Genomic DNA, 20,245 nt, shown 5'->3' on the forward strand with positions numbered 1-20,245 from the left:
TAGATTCCACATCTACATTAAGTTGCACAGCATTTGTCTTTCTCTGTCTGACTTACTGCAAATGGATGATTTCCTACCTTCATGTATCATCATATTCACTTCACTATTCACTCGAAGACCGCAGCAATCGTTATTTAAAACAAATGGAGGCATATTATAAACACTGGTCTATACATCTTGCTTTCTCTTGCTGACAGTATATCTTAGAGACTGCATCTGATCAGTGCACATAGATCTGCCTTGTCCTTTGAACAGCTTTCAGTGGTTTCATTATGTATTACCTTCATTTATTAGTGGCTTCCTAATCAATGAGTGTCTTTTGCCCCCATTTTTGGCTGATATAAATAAGGCTTCAATAGACGTTTTAAATATGACTTTGAAAAAGTGTGCTAGTATATGTGTGATGAATTCTTAGAAATAAATTAGCTGAACCAAAATTTGAAATTAATGATTTGCCGGTAACCCACCAAACAGTTTGCACTCTGTTCCAGAAAGCAAAAAACATGAATGTTAGTCAGTCTTTGGACCCAAGAGACCCACATGGACCCCATGTAGCCCATCAGGATGCTTTGTTCATAGGATTCTCCAGGCAAGAATACTGGAGTGGGTTGCCATTCCCTCCTCCAAGGGATCTTCCCAGCCCAAGGATCAAACCCAGGTCTTCTGCTTTGCAGACAGATTCTTTACCATCTGAGCTACCAGGAAAGCCCTCTGGAGAATATAAGAAGGGTCTCTCCTTAAGTATCTGAGATATGATCAATGAAATGTCACTAATTCAATCTATGTGCTTAGTCACCCAGTCCTGGCCAGCTCTTTGTGACCCCATGGACTGTAGCCTGCCAGGCTCCTCTGTCCATGGGGATTCTCCAGGTAAGAATACTGGAACAGGCCACCATGCCCTCCTCCAGGGGATCTTCCCAACCCAGGAATCAAACCCAGATCTCCCGCATTGCAGGCGGATTCTTTACTGTCTGAGCCACCAGGGAAGCCCAATTTAATCTGTACTTCTTTGATTTTGAATGATGCTGAACACTTTGCTATATGTTTAAAAATCATGTGTGTTTTTTTGTGCGTGAACTGTCCCATTCATACATGCCCTTTGCTCATGCTTTAATTTATTTTTTTTCTTATTGATTCATAAGGATTCTTTATATCAAAAAGAAATTGGCTCTTTGTCTGCCATATTAAAACGTTTTCCCAGTGTGCTGCTAGTGTTTGAACTTGGTGATGTTTGACTGTGACAGATATATTTTTAAATCTTTATGAAGTCAAATCTATTAATCTTCACTTTTATAGTTTGTGGGTTTGTGTCCTCATTAGAATGGAACAAAATAGAAAGCCCAGAGATAAATCCACACACATATGGACACCTTATCTTTGACAAAGGAGGCAAGAATATACAATGGAGTAAAGACAATCTCTTTAACAAGTGGTGCTGGGAAAACTGGTCAACCACTTGTAAAAGAATGAAACTAGATCACTTTCTAACACCGCACACAAAAATAAACTCAAAATGGATTAAAGATCTAAATGTAAGACCAGAAACTATAAAACTCCTAGAGGAGAACATAGGCAAAACACTCTCAGACATAAATCACAGCAGGATCCTCTATGATCCACCTCCCAGAATTCTGGAAATAAAAGCAAAAATAAACAAATGGGATCTAATTAAAATTAAAAGCTTCTGCACAACAAAGGAAACTATAAGCAAGGTGAAAAGACAGCCTTCTGAATGGGAGAAAATAATAGCAAATGAAGCAACTGACAACTAATCTCAAAAATATACAAGCAACTTATACAGCTCAATTCCAGAAAAATAAACGACCCAATCAAAAAGTGGGCCAAAGAACTAAATAGACATTTCTCCAAAGAAGACATATGGATGGCTAACAAACACATGAAAAGATGCTCAACATCACTCATTATTAGAGAAATGCAAATCAAAACCACAATGAGGTACCACTTCACACCAGTCAGAATGGCTGCGATCCAAAAATCTGCAAGCAATAAATGCTGGAGAGGGTGTGGAGAAAAGGGAACCCTCCTACACTGTGGGTGGGAATGCAAACTAGTACAGCCACTAGGAGAACAGTGTGGAGATTCCTTAAAAAATTGCAAATAGAACTCCCTTATGACCCAGCAATCCCACTGCTGGGCATACACACCGAGGAAACCAGAATTGAAAGAGACACATGTACCCCAATGTTCATCGCAGCACTGTTTATAATAGCCAGGACATGGAAACAACCTAGATGTCCATCAGCAGATGAATGGATAAGAAAGCTGTGGTACATATACACAATGGAGTATTACTCAGCCGTTAAAAAGAATTCATTTGAATCAGTTCTGATGAGATGGTTGAAACTGGAGCCAATTATACAGAGTGAAGTAAGCCAGAAAGAAAAACACCGATACAGTATACTAACACATATATATGGAATTTAGAAAGATGGCAATGACGACCCTGTATGCAAGACAGGAAAAAAGACACAGCTGTGTATAACGGACTTTTGGACTCAGAGGGAGAGGGAGAGGGTGGGATGATTTGGGAGAATGGCATTCTATCATGTATACTATCATGTAAGAATTGAATCGCCAGTCTATGTCTGACGCAGGATACAGCATGCTTGGGGCTGGTGCATGGGGATGACCCACAGAGATGTTATGGGGAGGGAGGTGGGAGGGGGGGTTCATGTTTGGGAACACATGTAAGAATTAAAGATTTTAAAATTAAAAAAATAAAAAACTATAAAAAGAAAAAAAAAAAGAAATACTCTTATAGCTACAGATTACAAAATGAACTCCTTCATACTTTATTATTCTTTTAATTTCCTTTTCATATTTAAGAGCTTTATCTATGTGGAATTTATCCTGGTATCAAGTATGAAGTGAGGACTTTATTCTTTCTCAGATGAGTCGCTGGTTGTCGTACACTACTTATTAAGTAGTCCATTTTGCCCACTTATTTAGCATGCCACTGTTAATATATTTATATATGTCATTGTATTTAATTCTGGATTCTCACAGTTGTTCTATCAGTTTGTCTTTCTCTTAATGCACCAATCTTAATTTCTTATTATAGACACACTTGGTGTTTTATTATTCACTAGAAATCATCTTAGCCTATTGTGCATCAATGTCAGAGTGTTCCTGGCTGTTGCATATATTTTCCACATAAATTTTAGAATTTTAATGACTTTCATAATTTCTCATTAGGCATGTTTATGCTAATTCTAACAAGATTTGTGTGTGTGTGTGTGTGTGTGTGTGTGTGTGTGTGTATGCATGCACACTTAGTCGTGTCCAACTCTTTGTGACCCTGGGGACTGTGGCGCACTAGGCTCCTCCATCTGTGGAATTTTCCAGGCAAGAATACTGGAGTGGGTTGCCATTTCCTTCTCCAGAAGATCTTCCCAACCCAGGGATCAAACCCACACCTCCTGAGTCTCCTGCATTGGCAGGTAGATTCTTTACCACTAATACCACCTGGGGACAGCCATTCTAAATTTAGCTCATTTAGGAAACTTTTTATTTATGAATTTAAATTTTAAAATTAATATCTTAAAATTTTTGATAGCATTTGAAATTTACCTCCCTTTAGTTATATAAGAAATGTTGTTACCTCAAACTGAATATGTCACTGTTTGTCACTGTTTCCTAAACACAGAATATCTGAGACATTTTTGCTTGCTTTATTTCCAAGTAATCATCTAATAATATAGTCCCTTTAATCCTTTTGCTTCTTTGCAGTTTCATTCTACTTCAGAAGTTTATAATATTCTACTTGGGACATTAAAACAGCTATTTAGGTGATTTTTTTGCCTTTAGTTTTTCCTCTCTGATCTATTCTGCATAATCTTACTATCTTAATATCTTAAAATACGTATTTGCCAAGTAAGGTTATTTTTTTAAGAGAATCTTCAGTGACTCTTATTGCTAGGAAAAAAAAGTCCTAAAAGTCCCCAAATTACTGAAAGTCATCCTATTAGGACTCCAAATAATTGAATTTTGCCATGTATTTCTTTGACAATCTGGTTCTATGTTCACATGGATAAAGTTCAGAATCTCTAGAGGAATGGATGGCCTATGCCTCCTCACACAATATCCCATAAATACTAGTTCTTGCAACTAAACTTTTTGATAAGAAAGCTTAATTAAACATCACAGATTGTTCCACATAATAGGCACTCAATAAATAAATGTTGAATGGGTAAACAAGGCTGTATTCTCCAGGAAAGTCCTTAACTTTGTGACTAACACACTCTATGACCTGAACTAAGCCTAGGTTCATAAATGTAATATTTGTTGTTTAGACTGTTTACACTTAAAGTAGTATAAGGCACCACGTGAAGACTTAAATGTAACTATCAAATGTATATTAGAAAGCCAGATATAGGTCAGCCTCAGGGTAGATTAACTGAAGATCTGTATTAGTTAGAATATATCTGGTATTGCAGTAAAGACCAAAATCACCTCACCTGTTTTACTTATGTTTGTTAACAACATGTGCATAGGTGGCTCAGGGCTGGTATGTTATCCAGAGCCCAGTCTCCTGATAATTTTCCTGTGCCATCCTTTTGTGTCCTGAGAGGTCTGCTCCAGGTCTCACTCACTATTATGGATTCATTGCAGGAAGGAGATCAGGAGGGCAAAACAAAACACCTGTCGCCTAAAGTACAAAGAGCCCGGAGAATGGTATCTTTAGCTCTTATACCAATAAATTCCATTGCTACTGGAGAAGGGAGCTTCCCACATGGCACTAGTGGTAAAGAACCTGCCTGCCAATACAGGAGGCATAAGAGATGCAGGTTCAGTCTCTGGACTGGGAAGATCCCCTGGAGAAAAGAATGGCAACCCACTGGAGTATTCTTGCCTGGAGAATCATGGACAGAGGAGCCGGAAAGGCTGCAGTCCATGGGGTCACAAAGAGTTGGACTTAGCATGCACTCACGCATGCAAATAGGAGAAGGGGATCATAGATTTGGGGAACAATAAGCAACATGTTGATGACTTAATTGAGAAGACTGGCTCTGTACTTTCTGTTCCCTGGAGATTAGGAGAGTCTTCCTCCCAAGTGTACTGCCATGAGAAGGAGAGAAGATACTGAAAATATCAGGATGATGATAGGAAGGAACAAAGGGGAAAGGGCTTGGTCAGACAGCCATGCTTTCTGCTGTAACCCTCCCTCCTGAATGCAGACTTTCCTCTCTAGCCAAATTTGACAATCCATTATTTCATACCCACCTTTTGTACTAAGTCATACTGGCCCAGGCCTCTGGGTTCCCTCCACGTGGAAAGGTGCTCCTGCACTTTCCAGACTAAACTAAGTCTATATTTCTGTTCAAGAAGTGAACTTTTCCATAAAACCTCAGTATACTCATATAATCGTGGTATATCACCTTAATCCTGTAGCAAGGTTTTTAATATTAAGCATAGAGAGACCTGACTTGCTAATTAATTTTTTTAAGCGAGTACAGTTTCTTAAGGACAAAATTTACTTTATTCTTTGCTTCTCCATGGTTTCTTTTAGAGTGATTGGAGCAGGTTCTGATTATAAAGAGCTTACTGTTGTATATTCAGGTTAAACAGAGTATCCCAGCACCTGGAAACAGGTGAAGGGACTAATGATCTTGCATCTTCCTCTCCTCCTATGAGCCTATAATGTCTTAAAAGATGTTATATTCATAAAATTATGGGGAACATATTTTAAAATTATAAAATTATACTTCAAAATAAATTATCAAATAAAGTAAACTCATTTATTATAATAGAAATTATTCTTAAAGTGTTTATATTGTAAGGCTAAAATTAATGATTTAAATGGTTAGTGGAAAAACATACAATTTTTAGACAGATATGAACCGAATATATCTGATAATTTTTAATGGAAGTTTTAAGCATAATTTATAATTTATGAAGTATAGTAAATATATCCATATTTGTGTGTGTGAGCATGCTTCAGCAGTGAGTTGCTTTAGTCGTGTCCGACTCTTTGCGACCCTATGAAATGTAAACCTCCCAGGTTCCTCTGTCCATGGGGATTCTCCAGGCAAGAATACTGAGTGGGTTGACATGCCCTCCTCTGTGGGATCTTCCTGACCCAGGCATTGAACTTGTGTCTCTTGAGTCTCCTGCATTGGCAGGCTGGTTCTTTACCCGCTAGCACCACCGGGGAAGCCCATATCTATATTTACGTATTTCTATAAATAAATGCTTGTTGAAGGAGCGCCATCAATATAACATTAGCTTTTCTGGTTATGCAACTATAAAACTAAGTTATGTAGTAATGAAATACTAAATTAGTTCCTAAAATTATGATTATTTCTCTATATAATTTCAGTTTGAACAGAAGAAATATAAGGCAGTAATGTATGCTCCATAGAAAGTATGCCTTCAAATAAAATTAAAATCTAATTAGAGTGAGAATAAAAGTGCTAAAATATTTTTGAGATCAATAGTGAAGGTAATGCAGAAGAAAACCCTGCCATGATAGCAGAAATAGCCCTGAGAGCCAGGAGTGTTAACCATAGCTCTTACAGAACCAAAGTTTCAGAATGAACTTCTTGTCTTGATAAACAGAAGTAAAACAGGGAACTGAGATGAACAGAAAACATCATAACTTCAGAAGCTCATTTATGCTAAGGTGACAATTTATAAATCACTTTAAATAATTTTCCAATAGTTCACAAAATACTGTATAAGTAACCTGAATTTTTTTCCCTAAAGTTTAGAACGTGGCAAATGTAATGTCTAGGGATAAAATCTGTGCAACCTGAAAGCAGATTAAGTATCTTGGTATTGGCCTCTTTGCAAGCATGAAGCAGCTGGAGAACCTCAGCTGACTCTGAGTTTAAAAGCAGGGAGCTTCATTTTAAGGTGGAATGAAACTGCCTTTGTAGTCAGTGATTACTTCCTATAAATTACATGAGGTCTATAATCCGATTCTGAAATGATTAAACCTACTAACTGAGATTAGGAGATTATTATGTTGTCACTCTGAATGCATCATATAAAAAATTGTAGGAGAGCCTACAGATAGAGTACAGTCTCAGGATAAATGGCAGCCTAGATCAAATTTGCCCTTTCCACACGCTGACTTCTCTCTGTTCCCTCTGTTCTCGGGCCGTTTCTTTTCCTGGTGTCCTCCTCCTTTGAGATCCTACTGTGGGAAACTGGAAATCCCTGGAGGCTTGTAATTAAAGCCATGATCTCTGACCAGCTGCATGAATTGTAAGGATAATGCAAAATTTTTATTTTAATTTTATTTAAAACTATGAGCAGGAGGCATAGATAGACATTTCTCTAAAGAAAAAACAGGTGGCCAATGAGAGAAGATGCTCAACAGTAACACCTTTAATACGACACAAGTGAAATTATCTATGAAACAGGAACAGGGTCACCAATAGAGAGAACACACTTGTGATTGCCAAGGGGAAAGGAGGTGGGGAGGGTGGACTGAGAGTTTGGGATTAGCAGATGCTACTCATATATACAAAGGATAAACAACAAGTTCTTACTGTATAGCACAGGGGAATATATCCAATATCCTGTGATACATCATAATGGAAAAGAATTAAATATATATATATATATATATATATATATATATATATGTACGGATGTGAGAGTTGGATCATAAAGAAGGCTGAGCGCTAAATAATTGATGCTTTCGAGCTGTGGTGTTGGAGAAGATTCTTGAGAGTCCCTTGGACTGCAAGGAGATCCAACCAGTCAGTCCTGAAGGAAGTCAACCCTGAAAGAATGTTCACTGGAAGGACTGTTGCTGAAACTGAAGATCCAAGACTTTGGCCATCTGATGCAAAGAGCCGACTTGTTGGAAAAGACCCTGATGCTGGGAAAGATTGAAGGCTGGAGGAGAAGGGGATGACAGAGGATGAGGTGGTTGGATGGCATCATCGACTCAAAGGACATGAGTCTGAGCAAGCTCCAGGAGACAGTGAAGGACAGGGAAGCCTGGCATGCTGCAGTCTATGGGGTCACAGAGAGTCACACACGACTGAATGACTGAACAAGAACAATAATTGAATCACTTTGCTGTAGTGTAGAGATTAATACAGCCTTGTAAATGAAGTATATTTTAATAAAATAAATTTTGAAGAATAAATACAGCTATTTTAACTTTTAAATATTGTAGAGAAGAAAATAACACACCTTCAAAAGGCTTTGAAGGCTACCAGTGCACTCAGTTATGCTGTCAGATTAACATTTTTTTAGATTTGAAGTAAAATTTATTCCACCATCCCTGTTTAAATAGTATCCATGGACTACAAAGTGAGCTGCTACAGACACATCTGGTATGATTTGCAGTTTCTTTTATTTACGAACACCAATTTTCGCAATGCTTTACAATTAAAATCAAGCATAGACATAAAAGAGATACTCGGGGTAAACTAAACTGCACCTGTCATCCACAACCCTGGATAGAGTTCTTGCATCCATCTAAACAGCCACTCTGTTCATATTGATTGACTTTATATTGAGTGTGTGTTATATATTTGAACTTCCAAAATATAGCTTGTGGGTTCTAAAGCATTTTGGAAAGAATTGCCACAACTGAAAAGAGGATTCTGCCTGAAAGACTCTCTGATGCCAGGTGTACAAAATGAAGCACAAGCGTGGTGTCGTGAAGCGGGTGGCCTGAGCCCCGAGTCCAAGAAGATCCTGATGTTTGCATCAGGAAAAGGCAGGGCCACGCCAGCCGAGGAGCGGCAGCCAAGCCAGAGGAGGCTAAGGGGCCAGACCCTGCCCAGCCTGTGGCCCTCATCCTATCTTTCAACTGCTATGTCTTGGACATCCATGAGCACGTGGCCCTGTCCCCCTTAGTGCCTGCCAGCCACCACAGGCCCGGCCAGAGCACTGGGCCAGATGTTCCTGTACCTCTGGGCTCTCCTTGGAGCCCCTGTGCAAGCCCCAGGTTAGTCTCTGTCCCCCTGCCCCTGCACCTCCAGTCGGAGCTCCCTGTGGAGGAAGGATCAGGGTCTCCCAGACTGCCCGGTTGGTGGCCCAGCACTTGCCAGTTGCAAATAACCTCAAGACAGAGTTAACTGAATGCCACCTCTTCTCCGGGAGCCCCTTGATCACAGCAAATTGACACCTGTCAGCTTCTCCCCGGTATGTTCCTCATCCTGGTCAAGTAGCTCTCAAGTTGGGGCAGCAAAGTCATTTTGATTCATTTTTGATGTGAACCAAACTTTCAAGTTAGGACATGCTCTGAAACAAATTATACATTTCCTGTGACCTACTAAAATAATGAGTTCACCAGAGCAAGAGTCTGGATTTAAGACTATAATCGTAGGTAGGAATAATCGATATCACTTGTAGTGAAAGAGATGTTTTCTCTGAAATTATTTCAGTTCTTTGGTGTAAATTCCTAACATTGAGTTCATCCATCCCTTCAGCCTGTCAATAGGCATTTACTGAATGGACTACACATCTTGTCACGCTATGAAACAGAAGATGAGAATCCCTCACTGAAGAATCTCACACTTTAGAACAGACTGATGCTGAAATAATGACTAAACAGTGTGATAATGGTATATTGTGCCAGTGTGCGTGCACATCATCGCTTTAGCTGTGTTCTACTCTTTGCGACCCTATGGACTGTATCCGTCCATGAGATTCTCTAGGCAAGAATACTGGCGTGGGCTGCCATGCTCTCCTCCAGGAGATCTTCCCAACCGAGGGATGAAACCTAGGTCTCTTGAGTCCACCTGTATTGGCAGGTGAACTCTTTACCACTAGTAACCACCTGTGAAGCCCAATGGCATATTGGACATAAATAGATGGTTCCATAAGAGGGTGAGAGAAGACATAACTGATTAGGAATGGGGAAGCTAGGTTAATTCATATTGTGTTTTGCTTGGTAACTGGTCCTAACTTTTTTTTTAATGTAGTGATAAAATATTATGGTTTGAAATATATTTGAATCAGCTTAATATAGAAAGAAAACATTTATTACCATTAAGAATTAAAATGCTAGTAATCAACATAGGGGTATAATGTCAATTTAAAAATACAAATTTTAACAAATATTAATAATATTAAACTTTTATTTGAATAAAAGATCTCTTTTAAAGAAATTCTTAATACTGAATTTTAGAAATATTCAGTTAATCTCACTTGACTATTACATAGTTCTTGTGTGTGTGTGAGTGCACACCGATCTTTTTATTTTAATCATTTTGACATAGATTTTCTCATTTGTATGTTATTTAGAGCACATTTAGATTCCAACAAGGTTTTCCTTTGAGACATAGTACACTCTGTACTACTTCCCCCTGAATTAATTGATATAATGAGCTGATGTAAATTACTTTCACTATTAGCCTAAGCTATTATTAAACATAACAAATTAGAAGGTAAACATACCATACAAAGGCATTTAAGTACTGAAATCCCAAATTAAGTATCACGGATGATTTTTAGCTGTATGTAATGTTGAGGTGCTTGCTTCCTCCCATGGTCTGGAGAATCAGGACTATTGTATAAGAATGCCTTCGGCTGAGGGCTATGCCTGCGCACCTGTAGAGGGAAGTTGCTATGGCAACAGACCCGAACAACCCCGGAGCACCCACCCACCCACCGATCATGGTTCTGCCTCCTTCTCGCTGCTTTCTTGAGTCCTCTGCTGGGAACAGTTTTCAACATTTTAATTATAAAAAATGCAGGTCCTCTTTTAAGGCACAAATGAAATGCTATTAACTTTATTAGACCCTTTATTTATATTTTACCCGTAACTACTCTAGTCTCCACATTGCTGTAACATTTCATATGCTTTGATGGCTCATCAGATTCATCTTGGTATTGCATTTTGCATCAGTCTTATCTCCCACCTCCATGTACGTTATAGGGTCTTTGGAGGAGAAACACCTTTGGAGCCTGAATAACACCTAGTTCAAATGCAGATGGAATATAAGTGCCTATTAAATGTAGAGTGAATTTTCCATCCCACCTCGTAAAAGTCCATCATTATCCTCTTCTGCTGCTGTCTTTTCCCTTCATAATGGTCTTCCTCTCATTTCCTTCTCTTGCAGTCTGTCTATTCCTTCAGGCTCCACTAGAAGCAGTTTATTGTAAGCTGGATCCCTCCTGGGAAACTCCATAGTGCATTGCTAGTCCCTACCTCATGCCACTTTTTATTTCCACCTCACATGATGATTTTTGTGGATACAATGTTTTACTTTTCTAGGCTTAAGCTCTTGATAGGCAGCAAATAGAATCTGATTTATCTTCTGTTTCCCAGAGTGCTCAGTAATTGTTTCTTGCCTGATGAAAGATTTGTAAAGAGTTAGAGAGGAACAGCCTTTCATGCCAAATTGGGCTTTGCCCTGCTAGGGTAGTTTTAGGCATGGCTGATGGTAAATTAAGAACAGGGAATGGAGAATAGTATCTCTGAGGTCAGTCCTATTCTATTTTGCAGCAAGACACTATCAGGCTTTTATGACTATTGATATTTGTAGGATGTTTCTCTATCAACCTGTGACCCACTATTATGAGTTCTGCCTTTTTAATATGGGTGGACTTTTCTGCTTTAGATAGTTTCCCATTCAAATCTAGACATTTTTTGTGAATGCTAATACATAAGAAGAAAATAATTTGTGCTATTGAAACAGTTTTCTAGAGCAGTTTCCAACTTAACTATGTCTAAGATACAGGCAAAGTATAAAATTGTGCCCTACAAGTTGTGGTTTAGATAGTCATAGCTTCTGCTTGTTGGCCCTCTATTTCTTGCTTATTAATTAGCTACTTTATGAACATTTATCTCCTAACCTCAAAACTATTTATCAGGTATGTATCATTACTTCATTTTTCAAATGAGCATAGTGAAGCTTAGAATGGTTAAATTGCATTATCCCAACTGGCCATCAAGGAAATGCAAAAACAAAGATTTGAATACCAACCTGTACTTTTCCCCTATATCATACTTGCTACCTCGTGATGTGGGTGGTTTTTCTTAGCCAGAAGGGCATAGGAGAAGGGGTAAGGAAGACTTGGAAATCTTTTCTTTAAGGCTAGTACATTCTATTTGTTGTGACCATTTCAGAAACTCAAATTGCTGTTAAAAAAAAAAAAAAAGAAGCCTTTCTGACCTGGTACTATTGGCTTTGATAAAGGATAGTACAGAAAACAAGATGGTTAATGTTTTTGTCTCTCACTGGAAGAAAATTTAACTAGTGTCTTTGTCTTCGTGCAAAAGAAAATAAAATGAATCTGTGATATGCAAATGAATCTCTCAACTGTTTGTTAATTTCTACTGTTTACTCAAAAATGGGAAACACCATGCCTGTGATACATCATCTTTTGTGTGTTTGGCACCTTCCATCATGAATCATATTAATCTGCTTAAACTAACAAGGATTAATTGCCTTGTTAAGGCAACCTGGCATTGAAATGATATATTGCCCAGACAGCTTGGAATTTGGCCACTCATAAATCTCATTTGCTTGTTGGTTTATTTCTGTTTGTCTCTTTCTCTGACAGATGTGTGCCCAATCACTGTGAGCACGGTGGGAAGTGCTCTCAAACATGGGACAGCTTCAAATGCACTTGCGATGAGACTGGATACAGTGGGGCCACCTGCCACAACTGTGAGTGCCAATTTATCTCACTTTAAACGTGTAATTGCATGAGAATCCCAGGTCTTCAGCTACGATTTAAAGCCCAACAACCTGAATAATCCACATAGTAAATCACTTGATTCTGAAGCACCCAGATTTCATTTTTTTGCTTTTCTAGAATAGTATTCAAGTTGTCAAAATATGTTCTCTCAAGCCTAACGACTCAAAAAGAAGTACCAATGTTTCTGATGTTCTGTAAACACAGTTGAGATGCGAGTGCTGAGCTTGTATGTGCCTCTGTGTGTCTAAGCTGTGTCTTTTCTGGATAGATTGTTTGGAAAGTTGTGTTATTGTGCTTTCTCTGATTGGATTCTCATTTACCAACTCATCGGAGAGGCAGACAGAGTGTAATTTGAACACTTAGTTTCTGGACAGTAGTGTCTCCTGCTCTTTTATGATTGTTTGGCCACACTTTTTAGATCATAAAAACAAGCTGGAAAGTGGAACAAAGTTGATTGGGGTTGCATATGTAAAGTAAAAGCACAAGACTATAATATTTTAAATATCAAAAACGAAAAAGTAGCATGCAAAAATGACTTTTAAAACACAATGTGCAATGTTTTACAAAACAGCTTCACCCTGAAAAGTTAAATAATTTTTTTTATTTTTGCAATTAAAATATTAAGGTAAATATTAACTTTATAATTGTAACGTTAATTTTCCAATAGTGCATAGCTGCTTGCCAAGCACTTTTGAAGACAGATTTGCATAAAACATATACGTGATCTGTTATGTAGTATGTGTGTATGTGTGTGTGTGCATGTGTGTAAGAGGGAGTGAGGAAAGAGATTGAGTCGTCTTCAATCTTTTCTCCATATGAAATCTAATACCTAAATCCTCTAATTACAGAGAATGCTTTCTCTTCATTTCACTTTTAGAAAACAATAACAAGCAAAATATTACTAGAGTTCTGGTGACAGTAAAAATGCAAAAGTGTTCTCTGATCCTCTTCGTATCATTATGTATAGTAATGTTCAGTTCAGTCACTCAGTAGTAATGTACAATCAGACATTGTGTTCAGTGTATATTGTAATACCTCAACTAAGAAAAATATCTGTAATTTATTTTACTACACTTTGTTTATGAGGATATTTTTTAAAACAGACAAAAAAGAACCCTTAGAAAAATTAACATTAATAGGAAGACATACAAGACAGGTAGACACTTAGTAGATTCATTGTCTATAAGGGATTATGTATAGGTATGTAAAAATATTTCAATGAATAAAGAATAAAAATGATTGACATTAAAATTAATTAGAATAAGGGACTTATCACTAAAATTATACCCTTTCAGTCACATCAAAATGTTAACTTTCAGCCTATGACATTCGTTGTATGATATCTGATGATGAATTAAGTAACTTTGATGAAACTGGGTATTTTCACTCCACTAGTAGAATGTATACAATGTGTTATATGTTATATATTATATATGTCATATATCAATACCACCTTTAACTACTACAACCTTGTTTCTTAAAAATGGGAATTCTAACGAAAGAAAATTGCTGGTGGTTGCAAGTGCTTCCTATCTCAGTGACCACTTTGCTGTTTAATGTAAAAGCAAATAACTTTCTATAGCTGCTTATTTCATTGAATACACAGTATAGCCACCAGGGAAGCCCTTTAGCACATGTTAGCACTCAATAAATTATTGCCATTTCATCCCCTTGGACCGATCATCCCTTTGCTTTGAATTTCTATACTAATAATTGTCACACAATCTGTCACATAATTTCTTGCTGCTATTCATTGTTTGTTATCGTTTCCATGGCAGATTTGGGCTTGCAGTGAATGATTAGTTTTTCCTTTTTTTTTTTTTTTTTTTCAGAAGAATTGAATGATATTAAAGGTTATTTGGTATGTCCTAGGCCTGTATCTGTTTATTTGTTGCTTATACATGGAGGAATTAATTTTCAAATAAATTCTATATGGGGCTCAGAGGATTGTCATTTACAAACCACTTCCTGGAGGAGTCAGGGTGTCATAATTTGAGTGAGGAAATCTCACAGGGAAAGCCACAGATGGCAAGAAAGAGATAAGAACTTTTTTTTTTCCTTTTCTTGTCCTCAAACTAAAGATGCTAGTTTATGATGAAATGCAGATACATTGTTACAGTTTTATGCATGCTAAGTCAGTCCAATCAGTCCGACTCTTTGCAACCTGTGGACTGTAGCCCTCCAGGGTCCTCTGTCCATGGGATTCTCCAGGCAAGAATACTGGAGTGGGTTGCCATGCCCTCCTCCAGGGGATCTTCCTGACCCAGGGATCGAATGCACCTCTCTTATGTCTCCTGCACTGGCAGGCGTGTTCTTTACCAATAGTGCCGCCTCCTATGCAGGAATTCCGTTCTCAGTAAATCTCTAAGCACTAAGTAGTAGCATATCAAATCATAAAACCATGATGCAAAGAGTAGACTGATCATATTAGATATTGATATTTATTGGCTTATGTTGACTTATTCCTCTTTTACTCCCTCAAAAGTACATGAATTTGTCTTTATTTTGAGCAAAACTTCATGATTATATTTACATCCTTTTTCTGTTTGTGATGCAACATAGATTGCCCTTTTCAGTCTCCAAGCTTACATTCTGATATATCAAATGCTTTTTATGATCTAATTATCATCCCATTTTTCACATGTGTTCTTTACACTCCATATTTATGGGTCTAGTTTGCATAAATTAATTCAGAAACCTATTCTTTATCTCAGGGCTTAGCGGATAACTTTTCTCATGCTGCTGAAGTTTCAGTCATTCTTACATACACAATTAATCCCCTATAGGGAACTGCCCTAAAAACTCCCAGGGTATCCTCAATAATATGAAAACTTGTGACTATTTTCACAAGTACAAGAGGATATTTGACAAATACAAGCAACGTTTTGGGGTGGAACTCTGCAAGAATTGCTACATATCAGACCTTCATTCTGAGAGGAAATATTTTTCCAGATATCTTTTTATTAAAGGGAAGACTGTCACCTTGCCCAGATGGATAGACATGACTGTTTCCAGAGGAAGTAAGAGGAGGCAAACTAGATGGTGTTTGGAGATCTCGTCCAGTTCTGAAATTGCGTGATTTCTGAATTCTGATATACTAAGAACAGGTACTGGTGTTGCCCCAGAAATGCAAAAGTAAAATTTTCAGTAGCCAATTTTAGAAGGAAAACTGAAAATTATAAGGAAACTATTCTAGGACTTCCCTGGTGGTGCAGTGGATAAGAATCCACCTGCCGGTGGAGGGGACATGGGTTCCCTAGTCCAGGAAGATTCCTATACCTTGGAGCAACTAAGCTTGTGCGTCACAGCTACTGAGCCCCTGTATGACAGCTGCTGAAGCCCATGCACTCTAGGGTCTGTGCTCTACAACGAGAAAAGCCCCTGAAATAAGAAGCCCACCCACCGCAACAAAGAGTAGCCCTTGCTCGCTGGAACTAGAGAAAGCCTGATCACAGCAATGAAGATTCAGTGTAGCTCCCCCCAGGAAAACAAATAAACAAATAAATAAAATAAATTAATTTTTAAAAGTAAACTATTCTACATGCTGTATCCTGGAGCTATGACTCTGGGTCTACAAATTTGTAAACCATAAATTATACTGCACCTTATTACTGCACACATAAAAAGTGAAGTGGTTTTCAGTAGCTCACATCATGTTATTTATAATCCATTATGTCCGTAAGGAACTTAACTCAGAGTGTAACTATTTAAAAAGAAATTGTTCCTACCTGCTGAAAGTCACACTAACTTAGGGCATAAAATCCTAGACTTGTTGGCACAAGGATATTTGAACCCACCATCCATTTGGAACTACCACAAATTTAGACACCAATTAAGACAATTTAGAATTTGAATTTTGCTACAAAAAAAAAAAAAAAAAAAAGAGCCTGGCAGTCATTGGGTGGATTAATGGCCTTCTGGAACTGGAATCCATCCTTCAGCTGTAAGTTCAGCTGGCTTACAAGTCAGAGTGAAAAAGTTTGCTTAAAGCTCAATATTCAGAAAACTAAGATCATGGCATCCAGTCCCATCACTTCATGGCAAATAAATGAGGAAACAGTGGCTAACTTTATTTTTCTGGGCTCCAAAATCACTGCAGATGGTGACTGCAGCCATGAAATTAAAAGATGCTTTCTCCTTGGAAGGAAAGTTATGACCAACCTAGACAGCATATTAAAAAGCAGAAACATTACTTTGCCAACAAAGGTCTGTCTAGTCAAGGCTATGGCTTTTCCAGTGGTCATGTATGGATGTGAGAGTTGGACTATAAAGAAAGCTGAGCACTGAAGAATTGATGCTTTTGAACTGTGGTGTTGGAGAAGACTCTTAAGAGTCCCTTGGACTGCAAGGAGATCCAAGCAGTCCATCCTAAAGGAGATCAGTCCTGGGTGTTCATTGGAAGGACTGATGTTGAAGCTGAAACTCCAATACTTTGGCCGCCTCATGCAAAGAGTTGCCTCATTGGAAAAGACCCTGATGATGGGAGGGAATGGGGGCAGGAGGAGAAGGGGATGACAGAGGATGAGATGGTTGGATGGCATCACTGACTCAATGGATATGAGTTTGAGTGGACTCTAGGAGTTGGTGATGGACAGGGAGGCCTGGCATGCTGTGGTCCATGGGGTCGCAAAGTGTCGGGCATGACTAAGCGACTGAACTGAAGTGAACTCAGTATGACTATGTCTTTAACCTGGATTGTGGGCCATACTTTTCCTCCCTGTCTCCCCGCTGGTCCTACTGGCTTCCTTTCAGTTTTCCATATGTGCCTTGCATCCTTGCACTATTCCCTCTCACCTCCCACTACCACAACCGCAGGCCTTTTGCACGTCCTTTCTCTGCTTTGCTCAGTATATTCTTAGTCATCTTTGAGATCTCAGTTCAGTAGTCACCTTCTTGGGGAAGCTTTCCATGAAACTGTAATTAGGCCAAATCCTCTTAATTCAAGGACATATCTCTTCCTCTTACTATTAGTGATGGCTGTGGTTTTGCATTTATTATTTGCAATTCTTTAATAATGTCTATCTTCTCTATTCGGCTTATGCTACATGAGAAAAGGTAGTGCCAGGTTCTGTCCATGATTTTATCCCTAGAGTCCAGCCAGCCTATAATATGTGCTCAGTATTTTAAGGTTAGCCAACTATTTTTGAGGCTGTCCAAATAAGTTATTTGTAATGGGCATTACTGATTTTTGTAAAAAGCCAATTATATCCAAATATTGTGCACATTTAATAAACACCAGATTTTAAGCTGTAAAAAAATGTGCTCAATGAATGTTCACTGAATCCAAGAGTGACTAAATGGCAGAGAACACAAGAAGCATCAAGAGCTTTTTAAAATCAATGTCTTTTATCCAAGTTTATGAGGCTTGTAAAGCTATGAAGAGAAAGTAAAGCAAAAGGAAAAAGAAAAAAAAAAACAGAGAAAGAAGCATAGAGAATAAAAGATGCACTAATTTAAAGCAGGGGACTTCCTTTGTACCTCACTTGGTAAAGAATGTCTGAAATTCAGAAGATCTGAGTTCGATTCCTGGGTTGGGAAGATCCCCTGGAGAAGGAAATGGCAACCCACTCCAGTATTCTTGCCTGGAGAATTCCATGGACAGAGGAGCCTGATACCCTTTCACTTTGGTTAAGGAGGCGCCTAGACCCTGCGGAGGCATGGGTCAGCAGTGACCTTCCATGGGGACAGGGGCTCTGGCTGCAGCAGACCTGGGAGGCCCAGCATGTGGCATAAGCCCTCTTGGAGGACATCACCATTAGTGCCACAGTAGAGCTGCTGAGCAGACAACCCACAAACTGGAGAACAATTAGACCAAAGAAGATCTCACATTGTTACAAAAGTTCTAGGGCCCACAGGAGATTTCCCAACCTGGGGATCTGGCAAAAGGACTGAGCACTCCCAGGGAAACAGACTTTTGGAGGGCACAACAAAACCTTCTGTGTTCACTGTGACCCAGGAGAAAGGAACAGTGACAAGAAACTGAGCCAGACTTGCCTATGAGCATCCGGGAGTCTCCAGCAGAGGTGAGGGTCAACAGTGTCCTGCCCCGGGGTCAGGGGCACTGACCACAGCAGTCCTGGGAGCTGCAGCCTGCTGGCATAAGTCCTTCTGAAGGAGGTCACTATTATCACCATTATCCCTACCATAGTTTGACTTGAGGCCAACCTAGAGGGAGGAAACACAGCCTCACCCATGAGAAGAAAATTTGATTAAAGATTTACTGAGCATGGCCCTGCCTAGCAGACCAGAGCAAGACCCAGTTTTACCCACAGCCAGTGTCTCCCATCAGACTTCCCTGGTGGCTCAGATGGTAAAGTGTCTGTCTACAATGTGGGAGACCTGGGTTCGATCCCTGGGTTGGGAAGATCCTCTGGAGAAGGAAATGGCAATCCACTCGAGTACTATTGCCTGGAAAATCCCATGGACAGAGGAGCTTGATAGGCTACAGTCCATGGGGTCGCAAAGAGTGGGACACGACTGAGCGACTTCACTAGTGTCTCCCATCAGGAAGCTTCCATAAGCCTCTTATACTCATCCATCAGAGGGCAGACAGAATGAAAACCAGAATCACAGAAAACTAACCAAACTGATCACTTGGATCACAACCTCGTCTAACTCAATGAAACTATGAGCCATGCCTTGTAGGGCCATTCAAGGTGGACAGATCATGGTGGAGAGTTCTGACAAAACATGGTCTGCTGGAAAAGGGAATGGCAAACCAGTCAGTAGTCTTACAGTGAGAGCCCATGAATGGTATGAAAAGGCAAAGAGATATGACAGTGGATAATGAACTCCCCAAGTCAGCAGGTGCCCAATATGCTATTGGAGAAGAGTGGAGAAATAGCTCCAGAAGGAATGAAGTTCAGTTCAGTTCAGTCACTCAGTCATGTCCGATTCTTTGCAACCCCATGAATCACAGCACGCCAGGCCTCCCTGTCCATCACCATCTCCTGGAATTCACTCAGACTCACGTCCATCAAGTCCCGGATGCCATCCAGCCATCTCATCCTCTTTTGTCCCCTTCTCCTCCTGCCCCCAATCCCTCCCCAATGAGTCTTTTCCAATGAGTCAACTCTTGGCATGAGGTGGCCAAAGTACTGGAGCTTCAGCTTTAGCATTATTCCTTCCAAAGAAATCCCAGGGTTGATCTCCTTCAGAATGGACTGGGTGGATCTCCTTGCCATCCCAGGGACTCTCAAGAGTCTTCTCCAACACCACAGTTCAAAAGCATCAATTCTTCAGCGCTCAGCCTTCTTCATAGTCCAACTCTCACATCCATACATGACCACAGGGAAAACCATAGCCTTGACTAGACAGACCTTAGTTGGCAAAGTAATGTCTCTGCTTTTGAATATACTATCCAGGTTGGTCATACCTTTTCTTCCAAGGAGTAAGTGTCTTTTAAATTCATGGCTGCAGTCCCCGTCTGCAGTGATTTGGGAGCCCAAAAAAATAAAGTCTGACACTCTTTCTACTGTTTCCCCATCTATTTCCCATGAAGTGATGGGACCAGATGCCATGATCTTCGTTTTCTGAATATTGAGCTTTAAGCCAACTTTTTCACTCTCCTCTTTCATTGGCTGAGCCAAAGCAAAAGCAGTACCAA

General features: G+C 39.3%; 1 protein-coding gene across 1 annotated transcript in view; it reads left to right on the forward strand.

Annotated features, from left to right (window-relative positions):
- CNTNAP2 (contactin associated protein 2) overlaps positions 1-20,245 on the forward strand; it is a 1,656,810-nt gene that overhangs the window by 743,643 nt on the left and 892,922 nt on the right. The window contains exon 11 of the mRNA XM_052638430.1: positions 12,502-12,608. Within this exon, the coding sequence (XP_052494390.1) occupies positions 12,502-12,608 (107 nt within the window). The remainder of the gene's footprint in view (positions 1-12,501; positions 12,609-20,245) is intronic.

This window comes from Budorcas taxicolor, chromosome 4 (genome assembly GCF_023091745.1).
Source record: "Budorcas taxicolor isolate Tak-1 chromosome 4, Takin1.1, whole genome shotgun sequence".
Lineage (NCBI taxonomy): Eukaryota > Metazoa > Chordata > Mammalia > Artiodactyla > Bovidae > Budorcas > Budorcas taxicolor.